At 39.7% G+C, this 22,294-nt stretch overlaps 1 protein-coding gene across 1 annotated transcript in view; it reads left to right on the top strand.

Moving 5' to 3' along the window:
• LOC308398014 (CUB and sushi domain-containing protein 1-like) overlaps positions 1-22,294 on the top strand; it is a gene marked incomplete at its 5' end in the record, with an annotated part of 495,403 nt that overhangs the window by 108,491 nt on the left and 364,618 nt on the right. The window contains one exon of the mRNA XM_080884378.1: positions 8,771-8,987. Within this exon, the coding sequence (XP_080740504.1) occupies positions 8,771-8,987 (217 nt within the window). The remainder of the gene's footprint in view (positions 1-8,770; positions 8,988-22,294) is intronic.

Raw genomic sequence — 22,294 nt, 5'->3', positions numbered from 1 at the left:
TTCTTCAGCCATTTCTCTTTGAAACCCATTGCGCAGGCTGTGAAATTCCTCCCACTGAAACCACAATTTCCCACAGAGCAAGTTTAGAATTAGTTGGCTTAGTGATCTGTACGTTTTTATCACAACTTCATCTGTCATTCAAAATAAACTGACACAAGTGGAGAAACGTCTCACTCTCCCAGCATGCACTCTTAAAGCTCTGTGATGCCTCCTCTGTACAGCAATAACTGACACCATATAAAAGAAAGAAGAAAGTACTCAGATTTTTGTGACTGACCCTCTTACATAAAAACTTCATGGAGGTACACTTTTGCTTAGAAAATAGTGCCAAACTAAGCAAACATTGGAATTTAAATTTTCTCACATTGATAAAGTATAGATTTTAGGCTTTGTTTCCACTGCCATTAAGTTTCCAACAAATCACCTATTGCAGATTTAAAGAACCAGTTTAATTGATGTGACACATGATGTTGCATGAATCCATAACAGCTGCTTCATTTGTACCCACAGGTCTATGATGACGCTTCTAGGTTGTGGGCAAAACTCTTCTACCTTGCCATAGGGTGCGGAGTTGTTTCCTTACCTCCCTCTTTTAAGCTCAAAACAGCTTTTATGGATCATATACTTTGTCACAATGCACCCTGTCTGACTAAGGCAAACTCAGGTAAAACGAGAGAGTTTAAAAATATCTGTACTGTGAGTTTCAAAATGTACCAAACAAAACAGTCACACTAAGGACCGAACAGTCGTGTTCTAGTCTTGTTCTTTTTTTAGTCAGTCCATTTTGACTTCAGGTCCCTGTGTGGAGTACAAAGATACAGTAACATCTCAGTCACCTTTTTTACTTTGATATGAGAGCCAGTCATGTGATTGAAATTATTTGAACATAAAAAGACAATCTGCACAACTCTTTTATTTCTTGTCTTCGGTAATGAGCTGTTATTGTGGCACATTTCCGCACTGCATTTGCCAACACTTCATAAAAATGCCCCTCGTGCTTTGGCGTGACTGGACTGACATCAGCTCCCCAAACCCCAAACAAATAAGTATGGGCTGCTCTACTGAGACTTTTGAAGCAAATACAAATAATGGATTGACAGAATTTCCACTGGTGCTTATGAACAACCATGTCTGCAGGCACACTAATACTGAAAAATTAATAACCTGGTTTCTAAACATTTTCGATGATGAATCAGATCTACTTTACAGTTTTCACAGATGGAGAAAGAGTGGTAGTAAGACCAGTGATGTACTTTCAAATGATTTTTAGTTTGAAGTTTGTGTTTGGTTGTGTAGCTTCAGCTAGATTTTAATCCTGTGATTCATTTTCATTCACTTTAATCAGATCATAATTATTGAGCTGTAGGTTAAAAGATGATTGATTGCATATGCAGACACTTGGTTTTCCTCAGAAATTCAGATGGTTGGCTTTTGAGCTTTTGAAAGTGAGAATTAATTATATATATATATATATATATATATATATATATATATATATATATATATATATATATATATATATATATATATATATATATATATATATATATATATATATATATATATATATATATATATATATATATATATATATATATATATATATATATTTTTTTTTTTTTTTTCCCCACAATGTACATAGAAACACATCGTGTGCATTTCTCTGCCATGATCTCCTTTTCCCCCTTTATCGTTATTTCAGTCTGCTCTATCCTTGATCGTGCGTCTGACACACACACACACACACACACACACACACACACACACACACACACACACACACACACACACACACACACACACACACACACACACACACCATTAATCCTATCTATCTCTGCTATCTTCAGACAGCAACCCCTATTCCTTGCTGACAATGTTTGGGATTTACTCTGGATGTAGCCTTGATTCTTCCTGTGTGACTCTGTGTGTTTTTCCATTTGTGTGTGAGCGTGAGTGTCATATGGAGCATGATACATGTCTTTCAATATCCATTGGTTGTTATGGTGACTGGTATTAGAGCATGTGCTCTCCCTTACCTTGCATTTGTTTAGCTGCCCTCTTCTTATTGTCTTTGCACATTTGGTTAACATTGAGTATATTAATATTGAATTTGACATATCGCCCCTTTGATTTAATTGACAAAAGGTTTCTATTCTGTTTGTTCAGTGTTTATTAGTTTGTCAGTTTGCACTTGAATGATTTTTGTGGCAAAAGCAAATATTGCACAACATGATCTTGGCCTCAAAAAGTAAAATCACCGAGTTGAAATTTTGGGCAAAAGACTATCTGCTTTCAAAATCATCACTTTTCTGCACACCCTCATTAAAATAAATGTAATTCTAATTAAAAATATGTGTGCTTACTCTTAGTAAAGTGAACTTAATGATGGCTGTAAAAGGATTCAGACTAGAGAACAAGTGTTAGAAGTAACTGCCTACACAGGAGCACAGGAGAACGTATTTTCCAAAACAGTTTTTAGCATAGTTAACTGCACAGATGGACTTTCATACTATTTTCCAGAGACCTGCTTTTATCCCCAGTGAGCACCAGCTAAATGCCCTGAATGCCTGAATCTATCTGCAGCCCCACTTACTTAAACAGTTTGACAGGGGGGCTGACAAAGACCGTGATAGAGAGAAAGACAGACAGAGAGAGGTTGTGGTATTTGTTCTTTGTGTGATAAATATAGCAGGTGAGTGGGTGGAATGAAAACAACCTAACACTCTAGCAGGATAAGAGAGGAAACACAGAAGATAGATATAATGATACCAGGAGAGAGACAAAGTGACGTAGCGATAATAATACTGAGGAAATGAGAAAGAAACGTAATGACGCTTAGGGAAAGATGAGATGATGCTAATACAAAGATAATTGTGGTGAACGAGTGATGTACAGAGAGCAGATTGGATGAAGGGATGAGAGAGCAGGATAGAGGCAGAAAGAGGAAAAAGGATGGGGGTAATGATGACAGAGCTGGGGGAAGAGATAGAGGAATTGAGCTGCAGGGAGGAAGACCACGAGGTAGACAGAGATGCATGGAGAGAGGTACAGGCATGGTGATAACACCGGTGTAATAAAGAGAGCAAGAATGGACAGAAGGTTTAAGAGAGGAAGATATAGAAAGAGGAGATGGAGAGAGATGGAGGGTTGCAGAGAGACAAACATAATGTGGGAAAGACACAATGATTCTGACACAGAGATAATGAAAAAGAGGGAGGGGGTGGTACATGAGAAGAGTGAGGGGGAAGAGGCAACGAGGGAAAGGAAAAGAGGATACCAGGAAAACAGACAACAGATTCCTCTCCTCTCCTCTCTACTTTTTCATAGCTGGTATTGAATCACTGCAGTCAATAGTTCTACACAGCGTAACTTAGAAAGATGCATTTGATTTGTGGCCCAGCACGCTGTGGAAAGAAGAGGCCAGCATTTGATTTATGAGTCAGGGACCTTGTGGTCAAGTTCACTACAGCTCTCCACCTCTCTGCTGCTTCTCAGCACCTAAAATTTAACAGTCTGTCAGATTGCTATGTAGATTTTTTCATTGCACAGTCAAACCATTATCAAACAAAGCAGATTTTGTTTGGGTATGGAGGGCGGATGTGATTAAGAAATAATTCATTTTCCGCATTGCAAAAAACTATTGTACAAGTGGAAAAGCATCAAGTTGCTGTGGCTTTCCTGCTGACATTTGTCATGCAGTTCCTGTGAATGCCTGTTACAAATAAGAAAAGCATCAAGCATTCTTTTTTTTTCACCGGTGGTATCTCACAGCAGTATTGCTGTGCAGGCTTTCTTGCATAATAATTAAAAGCCTCACAAATACCATGTAAAATCCTCAAATCTGTGGGATCTAAAGCAAACAAAATGTACATCTAAGACTTAGCCCTGTGTAGAAACAGACTGGCAGTGTGCATATTAGCATTTGCATTCACGTCAGCACCTGATTACACAGTGTGCAAACGGCACCACATTTTTATCCGCCTGTGTCTGAAGTGGTTATTTCACTCGCTACTTATAGACACACACAGAAATTGACACACACACACACACACACACACACACACACACACACACACACACACACACACACACACACACACACACACACACACACACACACACACACACACACACACACACAGATCTATCTCTTTTTTTTATTCTGTCATACTTAGCGAATAGCAAACTCAGGGTCTATATCTACTAGCTTTTTGCTTCACAACAGCAGTTCAGCTTACCATTCTAATGATGCTTAAAGTTATGCATTACTAGAAATGTAGACGATTTAAGTGAAGAGTGGGTGCTGATTAGCCTGTGTCTGTCAGCTAGGTCTCACCTCAGCTAGTTGAAGTCAATGAAGTCAATTTTCATTGGATATATAAGGTCGGTGACTTCTGGTGCATGTTGATTGATTGATTGATCATTTATTTCAAGCATATGTATAGATATATATAAGACAGAGCATAATTTAATGCAAAAATTTGATACATAAAATGGCTTGCTGTGCAGTTAATGTACTAACACACTGTGAGCCACGTTTTTACTCTAATTTTGATGAATGAAATTCTAGTACTTGTTTGTATACTATGAAAGTATCACAGTATTTGATAGGAATCAGTGTCTCTGCTTTCTACGAACAAACATGAAACTGTTTAGTGCTAAACTTCCCTCTCCAGCAAAACCAGAATGGTGATTGGCCACAATACTAATCCAGATGTGAGTCCAGAAGCAGTGATGTTAGAGTTGGTGTGTCAAGCTTTTATGTAAAGTCCATGGTACTAGAACTAGAAGAATATACCATCTTTTCAATCTATTATTATGTTATTAGAGCACATTTGCACATTGAAATCGATGTGTATAACCTTTTTGTTTTATATTATTGGCAAGTTCTGATAACCAAAAGCTCATTTTATGCTACTTTTAAATTTAAAAAAAGTTGTTGGAATTACAGTGTTTGTTAGAAAGCAGGCCACAGTTGTTTGCTCACTGATGGGCCACAAGAAGTTGCTTCTGAAAAAACAAATTACGGGATTTTACTTCCCTGATATAAATAGGTAGCATAGCTAAGAACACACTACTAACAGTAGAAATCAGTCAGTTTCCCTCTTCAGTTAGGAAACTGAAGAGGGAGTCCTCAACTCTGCATTATCTAAGAGGATACACAAAGTGCTTTTTACTGAAATGCCCCAAGTATGATGCTTACAATATGGTATCCGGGTTGATGTGCATATCCGCTGAATTCTTCTTATCCCATCTGCTCAAGAGGGGGATCTGGCAGCAGAAAAGATGGCAGACAGAAAGAGAGAGACAACTGAAGACAGAATAAGGTACAGACACAGATACGGCTGAGGGGGAGAGGTGAACTGGGTTGGAAACACAGTGAAGAACAATCTGAAATTAATCTGGACACTCCAGATGGTTTGAAGTTAGTGAGCGCACATGTATGTGTGCTTCTCAGTTCCTGCCAGCTTGTCCATTTGGGCTTGTGTGTAGGTATTTACTTATTTGTGTGTTTTCTGTTTCTTCAGAGATACAACAACATCTGGTATGTACTCAATGAGCAGGTTCTGATATTAGCCTGATGGAAAAAGACAAAAATACACAAGAACAGCCTCACAAACATTTTGCTAACATTTGGTTGACTGGATTATGACCCAGTGAACAGGGAATGGAGTATGTGCATGTCTGTGTTTGTGTGAAAGACTGCATTCTTAGTAATGTGCAGATAAATACATGGCCATTGCTCTCTGACAGTTACTACTGGCTTTCATGTGTGTCACACAGACACACACTCAGCACCACACATCTCCATGTGCCTTGTATATTCTTCAAGAGTAAACAAGGACTGGATTAGGAGTTCTGTACCATAAGTTGTGTGCTGTTTTATTTCCGCGAACAACACATGCCTCAAGTATGTGTTTTTCTGTTAAATGTATTCCAGCTAGCATTCCTCACTTAGCTTATTTCATGTTTGATTTACTTTCCTGGTGACTCTAAGTAGCATCAACTACTTCTGTTAAGTGATCCTAGATTTTTACATTTTGAAAACAGCTTTAATTATAATAGCTATATTTTTTTTATATTGAATTATAGAATTATATTGAATTAGCTTGGTAGCTATTTTAATTCTTTAGTATATATATCTGTGCAAATAATGTTCATGTGTACATGTATATATTTAAGTTTGAAACACCTATTGTAACATAGAAATTGCAAACTTTGGATTGCATGAATTATATTGTATAAAGATTTTTTCTATAACTCTAACTGGAGGACTGTGTGTGTTCATGTGTCTGTGCTAAAGTTAAGTCATGACTAATTGAATCATCTTAATTTAGGCTTTTTTGTGATTATAAACCCTTTCCTCAACGGGTTGATGATTTAGGTTTCCACTGATCAATGTCACATCATTTTGTTCCTTAACAAATTACACAGTGTGAGAAGTGTCTATATAGGTTTATATAGGGTTAAAATATATGTTCTACATTTATTCGTATCCATCTACAGGGAGTGCAGAATTATTAGGCAAATGAGTATTTTGTCCACATCATCCTCTTCATGCATGTTGTCTTACTCCAAGCTGTATAGGCCCGAAAGCCTACTACAAATTAAGCATATTAGGTGATGTGCATCTCTGTAATGAGAAGGGGTGTGGTCTAATGACATCAACACCCTATATCAGGTGTGCATAATTATTAGGCAATGTCCTTTCCTTTGGCAAAATGGGTCAAAAGAAGGACTTGACAGGCTCAGAAAAGTCAAAAATAGTGAGATATCTTGCAGAGGGATGCAGCAGTCTCAAAATTGCAAAGCTTCTGAAGCGTGATCATCGAACAATCAAGCGTTTCATTCAAAATAGTCAACAGGGTCGCAAGAAGCGTGTGGAAAAACCAAGGCGCCAAATAACTGCCCATGAACTGAGAAAAGTCAAGCGTGCAGCTGCCAAGATGCCACTTGCCACCAGTTTGGCCATATTTCAGAGCTGCAACATCACTGGAGTGCCCAAAAGCACAAGGTGTGCAATACTCAGAGACATGGCCAAGGTAAGAAAGGCTGAAAGACGACCACCACTGAACAAGACACACAAGCTGAAACGTCAAGACTGGGCCAAGAAATATCTCAAGACTGGTTTTTCTAAGGTTTTATGGACTGATGAAATGAGAGTGAGTCTTGATGGGCCAGATGGATGGGCCCGTGGCTGGATTGGTAAAGGGCAGAGAGCTCCAGTCCGACTCAGACGCCAGCAAGGTGGAGGTGGAGTACTGGTTTGGGTTGGTATCATCAAAGATGAGCTTGTGGGGCCTTTTCGGGTTGAGGATGGAGTCAAGCTCAACTCCCAGTCCTACTGCCAGTTTCTGGAAGACACCTTCTTCAAGCAGTGGTACAGGAAGAAGTCTGCATCCTTCAAGAAAAACATGATTTCCATGCAGGACAATGCTCCATCACACGCATCCAAGTACTCCACAGCGTGGCTGGCAAGAAAGGGTATAAAAGAAGAAAAACTGATGACATGGCCACCTTGTTCACCTGATCTGAACCCCATTGAGAACCTGTGGTCCATCATCAAATGTGAGATTTACAAGGAGGGAAAACAGTACACCTCTCTGAACAGTGTCTGGGAGGCTGTGGTTGCTGCTGCACGCAATGTTGATGGTGAACAGATCAAAACACTGACAGAATCCATGGATGGCAGGCTTTTGAGTGTCCTTGCAAAGAAAGGTGGCTATATTGGTCGCTGCTTTGTTTTTGTTTTGTTTTTGAATGTCAGAAATGTATATTTGTGAATGTGGAGATGTTATATTGGTTTCACTGGTAAAAATAAATAATTGAAATGGGTATATATTTGTTTTTTGTTAAGTTGCCTAATAATTATGCACAGTAATAGTCACCTGCACACACAGATATCCCCCTAAAATAGCTAAAACTAAAAACAAACTAAAAACTACTTCCAAAAACATTCAGCTTTGATGTTAATGAGTTTTTTGGGTCATTGAGAACATGGTTGTTGTTCAATAATAAAATTATTCCTCAAAAATACAACTTGCCTAATAATTCTGCACTCCCTGTATTTAGTGATGGGATGGATGGAAGTCTAAGGGTTCTACAAGGTCTTACATTTGCAAGTGTTTGATATGTGAATGTTTGATGTCAAGGAAGTTTACTGAGCGAGCAATGTGATCACATAGTGGATGTGATTTAAAAAGCTTCATATAGTATTTTTGTGCATGTATGAGTCTATATGAGTGTATGTGTTGTGGTAGGTTTTTTTCTGGATGATCATGTTTCTGAGACTGATAACACTGAGAGGATGGAGGCTATGAAATCTGAATATATGCCATGTGTGTTCATATTCAAGTGCTTTGCATGAAAGCTTTGAATGGCATATGCTACTGTGTCGAGGGAGGCTGTGAGACATGTCCTGCATTATATTTGAGTTGTGTGTGAGGACATGGGCTTGTTAACACTGGGCTTTGCATACTGCACATATTTAAGCTCTGCTCGATTTTTGCTTCAGATATACTATCCATTACAATATTTCTAAAGGGTGTGGGGCACAATGTATAAAAGAATGTACGTTTAACTTTGGTCATGGGAGTTTGAATTGTTTGCATATTCCCTCTTCATCATACTGTTCTAATCTCTGTGTAAAACTAAATCTGAAGAATGCATGGAACCTGATCGTATCCTTAAAATATATTTATTGTATAATGTATACTTTAATGCAGGATGTACATTTTCTTACATGTCTTATCTCTTTCTCTTCTAGCTGAGTCTTGTGGTGGTGTAGTCCAAGGTCTGAATGGCACCATAGAGTCACCTGGTTTCCCCCATGGTTATCCCAACTACGCCAACTGTACATGGCTGATAATAACAGGGGAGAGGAACCGAATCCAGCTAACCTTCGTCACTCTGGCGCTGGAGGAAGACTTTGATATTGTATCGGTTTATGATGGACAGCCCTCACCTGGCAACTTAAAAATGAGGTTAGCACTCATTCTTTCATTTTCTGTCTGATGTGGTTTCCTGTTCCTCTTTTTTCTCAGTGTCTTCCCTCTTTCCAACCTAATCTCCCTCCCTCCACATCCTGATTTATCAGCAATGTCCATATATCTACTTGGTACTTGGACCGTTGTATATTTTGTTGGCCATCTTTTCTTCAAAATTTAGAAGAAGACTTAGCTCTAATCTGTCTGTCAATTTTAAGACAGGTAAAATAACAAGAAAATAAACCAAGCAGACATTTTTAATATTACAGTTGTTGGGAACACCGATTACTGTCTACCTAAAGGAGCACAGCGCCGAGGGGTATAAGATATTTTAGTTTCTGAATATTAGATTACTAGATTCATAACTTTTGCACTGTCCACTTCCTGCTGTGACAAAACAAATTTCCCACGTGTGGGACTAATAAAGGTTATCTTATCTTATCTTATCTTAGTGTATAGGAAACAAAGATATGGTGTATAAACAACTCATCACCTAAGATTTCAGGTTACTAATGACTACTGTCTTTTGAAAGTGAGTTCAAAAACTTGCAGGAGTGAGCTTCATTGATTAAATTTGGCTTATTGCCCAATTCAGCATAATCTGAATAAAGTGCAGCTGCTCCATAGAAGTCCACCTTATACTTATGCCTTTATGATACGTGCTGGAACTCCTCCAGCATCTCAAAATAGTTACAAGAGGGCAAAGTCACAGAAGCAAGTTTGGCGAATAGGGCAGGTGTTTAGTGAAATGTGTGTAGGTGTAAGAAAGTGCAGTAGTACATCTAGTTTAGATGCCTCAGGTATTCAGACGTGGAGATCCCCAATGCAACTCCTCTGGTGGTTAAGGACTCTTAGCCAGTACATGTGGTTGTGAGTTAATAACTAGAAATTGCTGAGCTCATCTGGACTTTGTTCCACTCTAGAGTCTCTCTTGGTAAGAGGTGGTGAACAGGTTTTCTCCAGTTGATAAGAGTGCTGTTCTCCTGTGATATCAGGTCAAGGAATGAGTCCTAACTATAATATCTGTTGATAATTTTTATGGTCACAATTTTTCAGTTAAGGGCTAAAGGGGTGTTAGGTCATGTGGCCTCAGGATCTTGTATCTGCCTTTTTTAGATAATGTGGTCTTGTTGGCTTCATCAAGCAACGACTGCCAGCTCCCACTTGTTCCAAAGATCCAAAACCTAATTGTAGCTTAAAGACATGCAGGCAGATGGAACAGTGAAACAGTGGCCTGAATATAGCATCCTCTTTCTTCACAACTTCACTGCAAAATTTGAAGTGCTGTTATTTTGGCTAACTTGAATGTAGCATGCAAACTGAGAAAGTCTCACTAGGTTTAACAGCACTATATAGTGGTTAACTAAAAGTGTTCCCTGTGGATCAACAAAAATGTGCAGGAATATATATAAGCCACTGATGAATTGGCAGCATCCCTATTTAGTGAGTGGAAAGAATGTAATATTATTGCAAAAAGGGCAGAGAGAACATCATCGACAGAGCTGGCAAACTGTAGGAAGCTTATTCATAGTGCTCTGTTTGTGTGTAGGAGGGATGAGCTGGGAATGCACCAAGTAGTGTTTAAGGCTGGTGGAGCAGTTATGGATAACATCGGGTTTTTCCTTGAATACATCACATTGCTGTATTATGAGTCAGTGTTTGAATAGAATACTTTTTTTCTTTTAGTGGATGGATAAGCAAGGAATAGACTGTACAGCGTGATTGGGTTGTGTGGAGGTTTACTGTAAATGCAGCCTCATTTTTGTGCTCAGCATACTACCATAAGGATCCTTGGTGTGCTGTTATGCTGAAAATGACCATGGGCAAAGAAAAGAGAATAATTTAAGAAAAGAATCCAAGTTTTTATAGGCTCAAAGTAAGATTTTGTGTCAGTAGTGTCACCCTCTTTATCTGTTCTGCGTTTATCATTTGTGTATGCCACGTGCTAGTTGTAGTTGCCTGTACTTAGTGTATGATTATTTCAGTGGATCTTTTGCAGCGTTGGTGTATGCGACCTCATTATTCTACCTGTTGCTTGTTTTTTACATCCACACCAACCAGACGTGACTAAGAGGGATTTGTTTGGGCTTTTGTTATGCTTGGCCTCATTGAACTGTGGTACGATTATCTCATGAGATAGACTAGCTCAAGAGACTACTTCACAGCATAGCCGTATTAGAGCCTTTACTCTGTTAATTTACAAAATCTCTTTTAAAAGATAGGTCTGATTTAAGAGTGAAATGAGCTTGAGCATGTTGAAATGAGCACAATGATTAAACATATGAAATGTCTAAAGAAACTAAAAGTATATTAAACGCTGCAGCTGCAAAGCCGACTAGTTAAGATTTACTTTACTTACATAAAGTGTTCTGTATGTATCCATTCATCCATCCATCCATCCATCTTCTGCCACTTATCCAGATTTAGGTTGTTAAACCTCCCTCTCCCTGGCCACCTCCTCCAAGCCAAGCCACCTGAGAGATATAATCTCTCCAGTCTGCCCCCAGGCCTTAAACACCTTTTTCCAGGCATCCTAGCCAGATGCCTGAAACACCTCAACTGGCTCCTTTCAATATGGAGCAGTAGGACCTCTACTCTGAGCTCTTCACCGTATCGCTAAGAGAATGCTAGTTTGCCTCTTATCTGTGATCTCATTCTTTCATCACTACCCAGAGCTTGTAGCCGTAGGTGAGGGTGTGAACGCAGCTCAACTGGTAAATCGACAGCTTTGCTTTCAGCTTCCGTTGATGTCATTGTGCATGTCTTCAGACAAGAAATACAAATCTTAGTTTTGGTTATCACCTTTGATTATCACCTTTTTTGCATGCTCCAAAATTCAAGATCTGACATCTTCATGCTTATGGGACTCAACAGAAGACAGCATATATCCATTTGTTGCACCTTAGAACTACACCTTTATTAACAGAATTAAAACACTGTGCTGCTGATAACTGCTTTGGCAGGTGAGCTGACCCGTTGTGGCAGCTGCCACATTTTGCCAGCCTGGTCACTCTGTCAGGGATGATAATTAGCCCTGGAGTTATTTGGGTCCCACATTCTCTGACCACTACCCAAACATGCCAATAGTATTTCCTTTTTGAACCTTCAACACAAAACATCAGTGCAAGGGTGATATGTTGGGTTTTCCTAGAGCTTCTGAACTTAAGTGCAGTGAGTTGCAGCAGGGAGTCCATTCCCAGTGCCATTTAGATCAAGTGACTAAGCTGGGAGATGAAGGGTCACTTTTTTCTCTTTCAGTTCTTCTGTTGATGTTAGCACTTCTCTACTCCTCTGAATAGTGCAGACATTTCTGGGGACAAGCAGCATATTGCTGAATTTAGACCACTGGCCAGCAGTCTTTTGTGCCCTAGGGCTCTCCCTGGTGTGTGTCAGTACAGGCAAAGCTTCAGCCCTGCTTGTAAGGCTTCCTTTGGCTCCAGCTGGGTGTTAGCAGCTACTGAATTCACCCACTATCCTATTTTTTGCTTATAAAAGAGAGTAAGTTATGTTTTTACATGAAATATTTAAGCCTGCACTAGGGCTGAACGATTATGGAAAATAATCTAATTGCGATTTTTTGCCCCAATATTGCGATTGCGATGCGATATGCGATTATTTTTTAAGGTCTTTGTCTTCTGTATTATTAAACAAAGACAAGCAATACATCATATAGTATGGCCAATACTATATTACATTAATTTTAAACTGTTCTTTCCTGGAAGACAGACCTCTGTTATGATGACATGAGGTGATGCATGAATTGATGACTGACATTTTTATTTAACTTCTTCAATCACAACAGTATATTTGAACATACACAATAGTTTATTTTTAGCTTACAAACATCTGAGCATAAAGTGCTGACAAGGAACCCTGGTGTAAACATTAAAATGAAAGTCAGTACAATGTGCAGATTGCAGAAATATACATAAAAAAAATCAGTGGCTTTACCACACTCAGTTTTTCGACATCTGTGAACTACTAGACAGTCATTCAATTAAAAAATAATATTAAATAAATAAAACTAATAAATAAAAAATACACACATCTTACTGATCTCTGCAGTCAGTAACATTACACATAAAGTGCAAACATAATAGCAATTGTATAAACACACACACAAACACGCCTTTAAAGTTTAAAGGCGTGAAATTGGACGGTCTAGCCTTCTGATTAGCGTCACCGCTGTCTCGGTGGAGTTTAATAAACTCGGCCGTCTGCTTCTTGCTATCTAAAATATAACCAGACACTGGTGTAAATTCTCGACTGTCTCATACTTCTGTTTAATAAGTTTTCTGTTTGACGTTTAGTCAGCTGTGTGAAAACCAAGGAGGAACCCACCCGGGGGATTAATAAAGTTTTATTTTATCTAATCTAATAACTTTAATCTCAGCCAAACCGATTTACTCACGAACAAACAAAACACTGAAAAAAGCCCAACAATAACATTTTTAGGTTGTCTAAGTGACTTATATATTACGTTTAACCCGAGCAGCGAAACTCCGCGGTGATCTGAAAATGATGTGCCGGGAGTTGTGCCGTTCTCGGCCGCATCAGTAATCCTCGAGCTCCCGGCTAGCTGTCGAGCTGGTGGGTAGCAGACGCCTCTGAAAACGTCGAAGCACTTTTGCAAATATGGGATATCTTGATAAACCGAGCAGATATTTGATGTTTACACAACTACTTTCTCGCCTGAAAATATGTTAAAAGTTTATTTTGTGACCCAGAAAGATTAGTATGAGTAATTTTAAAACTTAGTAGCGGCCGCCATTGCTGGAAACTGGAGTTTGGCTGGGCCGCGCTATGAATTCTGGGATATGGTAGTAATTTGGACAGCCTTATAATCGCAGTATAATCGCAGCCTTTGCGGTTAGAAAATTGCACTTGATCACGTCGCGATATTATCGCAAATGCGATATATCGTTCAGCCCTAGCCTGCACATACAAGAGCTGATTTAAATTATCCGGCTGTTCTCTGAGTTCCACAAGGCCAGTCATCGGCCAGTTGACCTAAAACCCTCTCCTCTTCTCAGCTAGTGCTGATATGAACCCATCAGGCTGCCTACATGGACAGTGGGATGCAGCCAAGAGGAGCTGACTGCCCTCTCTTTGTTCAGAAAGAAGAACACAGAAGACACAGGATATATCTTTCTCTAGCAGCCACCCCTCCAACTGCCCTTGGATCATGCGTACGGGGAATTCTTCAATCTCATATATAGAATAAGGGCTGACCTGGCATCTGTGACCTCTTCTTACCAACCCCAGTTGTGCGTCAGCAACGGTAGAGAAGGGGTAGATAGATGTATAGATTTATTTTTACTTTATTTTATATAGAAATTTCAAATGTTAACAAAATGCTGCAGCTACAATACGAAAGAAGAAGTTGAGAAGAAAATTCTTGAGTACTGTAGGTATTAGTTTTGACTAGTTTTGAGTATTTTTAAGTCCTTTTATCACTGTCAGTCCTGTCCCACTGGTGAATCCTGTCCCACTGGTATTCATTTCAGCTATGTGAATTCTAGCTTACTGTTCCTAATGTGAGATAGTAAGGAAAGTAAAACTTTTTTTGAAAGACTTACTTAAAAGTTAGTATCAGGTAAAGGTAGTTGGTGGGGTTTTTTTTTGTGTGGTAGTGCTGTGTTTCTGGTGAGTTGGGATAATATTTATATTACTGATTATAAAAGAATTGGTATGATAAGTTGCCACTATTTCTGTGTAGTTGCTGGTAGATTTTTCTCTGCCTCACTTGGGGGCTAAGAATAACAGTGTTATTTTAACACATAACTGTGTTATGCTATTAAATTAACATTCTCTATTAACGTCATAGACGGGCAGGAATGATAACATTTGCTACCTAGCTGCAGCATTAACATCACTGCTTTATTATTAGCCATAGCCACTAGCTGTTATCTTAATGATAACAAGCAGCTTATGTGGTTATCAGGTAATTGCTAATGTTAATGTGTGCACCATCCAGGCTAATATTTATGATAGCCGTTTCTCTGTTGTTGAAATGGGAGCTCTACTGACCTCCTGAAAATTTGGTGTAGTGAATTTCAACTACCTCAGCTACTTGTGACAGGAAGAGCTGTGTGCTTGTAGGTTTGCATTGCTGGTATCAATACTGCTGCATGATACTGTGGGATGAGTATCTATCAAATATTTATTTTTAGTATAAAATGGTATCCGTCTTTTTTTTGACAACCCTACTAGAATCAGTGAGTGTGTAACCTGTTATTATTTCAAGAACAAGTAAGTATTAGAACAGGGTTTTTTCTTTGGACAGATATGAGAAAATAGAAATCTTTAATACGAATGAGAAGTGTTGTGTTTGGAGAAGGGAAAACACTGCATACCTGTATCACAACTAGGGATGGGTACCGGTGTCCGGTGCCTTGATGGCACCGGTTCTGACATAAACGGTAGTAACCAGACCGAAAAGCAGCGCACATTTCGGTGCTTTATTTCGGTGCTTTTTTTTCCTGAGCTGTGATACACTTCTAGCCAATCATTTTACGTTTCCCAGGATAGTAGGCGGGGCCAGGTACGTACGTTCTTTTAGAGCAGAGCTACAGATTAAAAATGCCCAAGGCGAAGCGGTCAAAGTCTGGCTGTACTTCACAGCAAAATATGCAAACTCAGCAGCCTGCAACAAGTGCTTTAAGCTGATACTGTGATACTGTCAAAGGAAGTAACACCTCAAATCCAATGAAACACCTGGCGACGCATAGCGTCTTTTTTTTTTTAAAGTCGAGAAATGCGCCGTATTTGATAGCTTGCTGTGAGACCTCACACCAAGCACATCTACTGGGGGTGGGTTGCCTGTTATCGGACCCGGAGCAACATCCCCCAAAAACACGGAGAGGAGAGTCCTGGCCCCTAGCCCTGCCAGTGTATCAGAAATGATGACGGATGATGATGGCAGCAGCCGCCGTTCTTCTCTGCGTGAGTAGCTTAATGTTGTTCGTGTGTAATTTATGTTGAGTAGGCTAACCACGTTATTACATTAATGCATGTAAGGTGAACTAGCAAACATCATCATAGCTACATGCTGCTGTCTTCTTGTTTGATGGCAGATACTCCCTTCACCCTGGCCAAAAAGGCTAAAATGACCAAAGAAAAAGTGGAAAACAGTTAAACATGAGGTTTTTGGACAAAGTTTGTGTTTTTTTTCTATTGTTTAAGCACTGCTTCCAGCCAAGAGTGATGCCATAAATCCCCTATAGCTGCAGAAAAGGCTAACATTGTTATCTTTTTACAAAAAACCAGCTGAACATGAGAGGTTTTTGGACCAGTTTTGTGTTCTCCATTCTTTAAGCACCGGTACCGGTTTGGCACCGGTTTCGGATAAAACCTAAACGATACCCATCCCTAATCACAACTTTATCTCCTCTGTCACGATCACGATAAAAGATTTACAAATCATCCTCCTTCTGACTGCACTTTGATCAGTCTCCCTGTTATTAATGATAAAAAAGAACTAAATACATTTTACACATGATTCATTAGATAACTGAAGTCCTGTGCACATTATAATTGTGTAAAAACCCATTTTACTCTTTGCTCTCATTCTATTAGAAAGATGTTGATTCATATGTTACCCTGCTCTTTGCATCATAACATATTTTTTATATGTCCTCCAAGTTAACATCATCATTAAACCTGAATTCATAAGTTAGATATGGAAAGAAAGTTGAAATGCTGCTCTAGGTACATTTGCAGCCATGATCTAATTCAAGAGCCATGTGCACATGTGGTCTCTGTGCAGGCTGGAAGACCAGTTCTGTGCTGAATGAATTAGATAGCTTCCCTAGCTGTTGACACTTACACCGCTTCAGCACACTTGGCTTTGAACAGAGACAAGTGTGGCTCTTTAAAACGCATCAAAACAATAGAGGCGACTCGAGCCATATGTGCTACATGTTTAATGTGTGACACGCAATTGCAGGCTGACTCTGACTGTACACTTTTGCTACTTTTATTTGCTACATTTAGACAGCTTCCAGCTCTCCAGATAGCTCATTATCAAAGAAAGCACAGGAAGAAGCTGTGTGGATTTGCTTTGACCACTGCAAAAATTGTCATCACAACGACACTATACAACTGCTGCCAACAGTTATCTATACTAACTATCAGCCACAAGTAATGTACAACTACAACAAAACCCAAGAGCGTACTAAAGAATTAACAGTGTCCTGATTTTGCCTGGATAAACGGAAGTAATTACTGATGCCCAAGGTTAGCTGGAGGTCATCTTAGTATGAACAGACTGACAGACAGAGTGCAATGCACTGGCAAAAACCTTCAAAGCACCTAAAATGAACATAGTGTTAATGCAGACCTGTTATACTGATTTGTATCTGTTAAATAAATTATATATTTGCGCTGTTTTAGTCAAATTGGATGTTAAGATTCTTATCCACAATGCAATATGATGAAAAAGGAGCACCTGGAGAGTCTAATAAGACTTTGGGATATAAAGGACAAGGACCACTTCCTGGTCAAGATGGGGAGGAGAAATAATTAAGAGTGGCAAATGCAAGCATCTTAGCATTATACAACGATAAAAGTTAGGAAAAATGTGAATATATCTCCAACTGTGTCTCCTGTAGTCTCATTAAACCCTGAAGTGGTACTCATTCTGTCTTAAGAACCAGAGTTTTTGGCTATTGTGTATTTGTTTATGCCATTGATTTACATGAACTCAAATATATACACACACACACATATTCAACTACCAGTGTTGAATAATACGTGTTTGCTTCATTGTTCACTAACCTTAACTTCCCGGTTCATTTATTTTGCTTTCAGTCATGCTCTCCCACTCTCCTTGTTTTCCATCTCCTCAGCTTTACTTTTTTATTCATCATTTCCATCTGTGCTGCTCTGTTTTTACGACTCCATCCCTCTTCTGCGCTTCATTTGTTCGTGTTTTAAATTTTTCAAAATGTTACTTGTATATCTTACTTTTTATTTTTTTATGTTTGCAGTCTGGGAATCACATGGATTTTAACATAGCTGTACAGATTAAAATTTGTAATGAAAACCAAAGGATTACTTCAAAGTAAAGAGACATTAACCAAGGGGAAATTTATGAACTGCTTCACCTGTAAAAACAAATGAAAGCAAAACAGTCGGTGGAGCATTTAGTTCTCAAAATGTGACTGATCTCGGACCTGCCATTAAAACTATAACATTGCAATAGTTTTAATGGCAGGTCCACAATAGTGCTCGTGTTGATCAGACTGAAGCCTTTTGCCTGAAAATTTAACCTGTATTAGAAATTTATGCAAAAAAACAGGATTTGTAAGAATAATTACTAAATACTTAATTCAGCAATGAACTTAATTCAATGTTATCATATGAAGTAATTTTCTGTAGTTATGTATGTGTATTATTTTTCTTTATCTGTCTGGCATAACTTACTACATCATAGCATACAATGAAATATAAACATGTATTGACTCATATTCTATTATACTAGATATGACTGGTGAAAATGAGTCAAAGATACACTCACTTTATTAGGTATGCCCTGCTAGTACCAGGTCAGACGCCCCTTTTGCCTGTAGAACTGCTTCAATTCTTCGTAACATCAACAAGGTGCTGGAAATATAGCAGATTTGTCGGCCGCACATCCATAATGTCCGTCTTCCATTTCACCGCATTCAGAGGTGCAACAAGTGGTTTTGTTAGTTACTGCTGCCCTCCAAACAGCTTGAAGTAGGTCGTGTCCAAATTCATGGGCTGCATTCTCCTGAGGACCCGGCCTTCGCGGTCTACGTGGGCCGGGTCCTCAGAAGATCGGGTAGGCCGGAAGTAAACGGCCGTGAAATTGGACGGTCTAGCCTTCTGATTAGCGTCACCGCTGTCTCGGTGGAGTTTAATAAACTCAGCCGTCTGCTCCTTGCTGTCTAAAATATAACAGGACACTGGAGTAAACTCTCGACCATCTCACACTTCTGTTTAATCAGTTTTCTGTTTGACGTTTAGTCAGCTGTGTAAAAACCAAGGAGGAACCCACCCTGGGGATTAATAAAGTTTTATTTTATCTAATCTAATAACTTTAATCTCAGCCAAACCGATTTACTCACGAACAAACAAAACACTGAAAAAAGCCCAACAATAACATTTTTAGGTTGTCTAAGTGACTTATATATTACGTTTGTCACGGCCGGGCGGGTTACACACAGTAATTCGGCGTGCCCGTGTGGCGTGTTGGCTAGACGTGTTGGCGCGGCGAAGGCTAGCGGTGGGTTTGGAGCAGGCACGCAGTTATTCTAGTAACGATCAGTGCACGAAGCGTGGCTTCGGAACGGTCGTTACCGACAGAGAGCGAGCGGAGCCGGGAAGAGAAAAAGGATTGAAGGGATAATCACTCACGGTTGCTGAATCAGGCGGAGACTGACGTCGGCAGAGTTTCGGAGCTCCTGACACGAAGAGAATGATGTCTGGCGTCTCTCTTTTAACCCCGGCCCCGTGATCAGCTGATCACAGCTGATCACCGGCTGACAACGTTTAACCCGAGCAGCGAAAGTCCGCGGTGATCTGAAAATGATGTGCCGGGAGTTGTGCCATTCTCGGCCGCATCAGTAACCCTTGAGCTCCCGGCTAGCTATCGAGCTGGTGGGTAGCAGACGTCTCCGAAAACGTCGAAGCACTTTAGCAAAGATGCGATATCTTGATAAACCGAGCAGATATTTGATGTTTACACAGCTACTTTCTCGCCTGAAAATATGTTAAAAGTTTATTTTGTGACCCAGAAAGATTAATAAGAGTAATTTTAAAACTTAGTAGCGGCCGCCATTAGCCGGAAACTGGAGCTTGGCTGGGCCGCGCTATGAATTCTGGGATATGGTGGGCCACGAAGGACACACCCGACCCATCCTTCAAATTCGGAAAAAGGAGCACGCATTTGTCGGCTGCATTCGGAGGGGTCTACGAATTTGGACAGCCTTCGGCGCGTCGCTGTGACGTAATCGGTCTACAAATGCGGCCTCAGGAGAATGCAGCCCATGAATTTGGACACGACAGTAGTCTGGCCTTTCTCCCTGACCTCTGACATCGACAAGGCATTTACACACAGAGAACTGCTGCTCACTGGATGTTTTCTCTTTTTCTGACCATTTTCTTTAAACCTGAGCAACCAGCTTGTCTGGCACCAACACCCACACCGTGTTCAAAATCACTTACACCACCTTTCTTTCTCATGCCTCAGTTTGAGCTTCAGCTGGTCTTCTTAAATCTTCCTACATGTATTGAGTTGCTACCATGTAAATGACTGAACAGATATTTGTGTTAACGAGTAGTTAGCAGGTGCAGATGATGACGCAATTGGTGAATTTTATCAAATCAGATCGGATACATATATGAAGTGCCAACTGCTCAGAAATATAACTATGCATTGCTGTGACGCTGAACACATTCAGCTGATTGTTTCACTTGCTGTGTAAAATATTAGTCAATATAAATACAGTTTGTTGATTTCTTCAGTGATATAAAATGCAATCCGGTTGTTAAGTGTGACGTCACTAGCCGTGTCTGGGCCTAAACTCCGCTGCAGGTCCATATATCAAACGATCACTATGGCATTACTGAGAGTTGAAAAACTCTCTAAAGTTTTTCATCTTTAATAAAATGATCAGCGTTCTTCTCTACCAGGTGTAACAATTGAGTTTAACATCCAGGCATCCATGAAAACGGAATTTATGACATTTAACGGAGTTAGAAGTTAGCAGGAAGTTAGCTCGCTAGCTTCTATCTAAATACAATATAGCATGTCCTGACTGCGGGGTTTTGGAAACAAATTAAAACGTACAGCTCTGTTATCACTTCCAACATAAATGAAGACAGAAAACCAAACAGCAGTGACGTTTGTAGGGTTACTGAAGTTGGGCTAGCTGGTATATAATGATGTGCTACATGACCGCTAGCGACACAGCTATGTTAGCATAATATAAACAAGCTAACTTTTTTTCCACTCGATAAAAGTTAACATGAGTGTTCTCGGTGGTCAGGAACAAATGTAATCGCATGGCAGGATGCTGTAAAAGGACCAAACATCAGCCAGGAGAACAACTGAGATAATCCATCCACAATACGAGGTTAGTCATTTTTATACTGCTGCATGGGCTGGGCTGTAGTTACATCCTAAGGTTTTAAAAACTGAGCTTAAATAAATGATTAGCGGTAATAAAAGCTGAGGGAGGTCAACAGTGATCACTGACTGTTTTAAGAGCATTTTGAGATTAAATAGAAGAAAATGCAAAACATTAAACATGTTAACAACACAAAAGCCAAATTAAACGCAGACTACTTTAGGCCCGGAAGTAGGATTCGTCACGTCATCACTTAACGACCGGATAGGCTATGTAGCGCATGCCGTACTGTTCCATTACTAGCTTGCTAGAGATACATTAGTAGTTTGAGCTTTATATAAATGCTACAGTGGACCAGAAAGTACACAACCAAAGAATAATCAGAATCAGAATCAGAATACTTTATTGATCCCTGGGGCAAATTATTTTTTGTTACAGTGCTCCATTTTAAACCAACATTAAGACAAGACAGACAATACGCTAACTAAGAATAGTACAATATATACATATATATACATACATACATACATAAGTCACTTATAAATAAATAGTTGGAAAAGAAAGATGTGTAGCTGTAGCAGCAAACAGTGTGTTAAGTGGATGCGTTGTACAGGGAGATGGCCACAGGCAGGAATGATTTCCTGTGTCGTTCAGTGGTGCTTTTCGGTAATCTCAGTCTCTCACTGAACGAGCTCCTGTGACTGACCAACATGTCATGGAGTGGGTGGGAGGTGTTATCCAACATTGTCTTTATCTTGGACAGCATCCGCCTCTCCGACACCACCTTGAGGGAGTCCAGCTCCATCCCCACAACATTGCTGGCCTTACGGATCAGTTTATTAAGTCTGTTGGCATCTGCGACCCTCAGCCTGCTCCCCCAGCATGCAACAGCATAGAGGATCGCACTGGCCACAACAGACTCATAGAAAATCCTCAGCATTTTCTGGCAGATGTTGAAGGACCTCAGTCGCCTCAAAAAATAGAGACGACTCTGGCCCTTCCTGTAAAGTGCTGTGGTGTTTTTAGCCCAGTCCAGTTTATTGTCAATGTGTAAAGATGCCTTCCAGTAACAAAGAAACCCAGTGGAGTTCAGAAAATAATGAGAAACATCTAATGGATTATATCTCATCAAGAAAATGTACTTACAGGCATCATTTGAAGATCACACGCACATACAAAAACTTAGACTACTCTCAGTAACTGCAG

The sequence above is a fragment of the Rhamphochromis sp. 'chilingali' genome (assembly GCF_963969265.1).
Source record: "Rhamphochromis sp. 'chilingali' genome assembly, chromosome: 6".
Classification (NCBI taxonomy): domain Eukaryota; kingdom Metazoa; phylum Chordata; class Actinopteri; order Cichliformes; family Cichlidae; genus Rhamphochromis; species Rhamphochromis sp. 'chilingali'.
The sequence above is the reverse complement of the archived record's forward strand: the minus strand, read 5'-3'. Positions and strand labels throughout refer to the sequence as shown.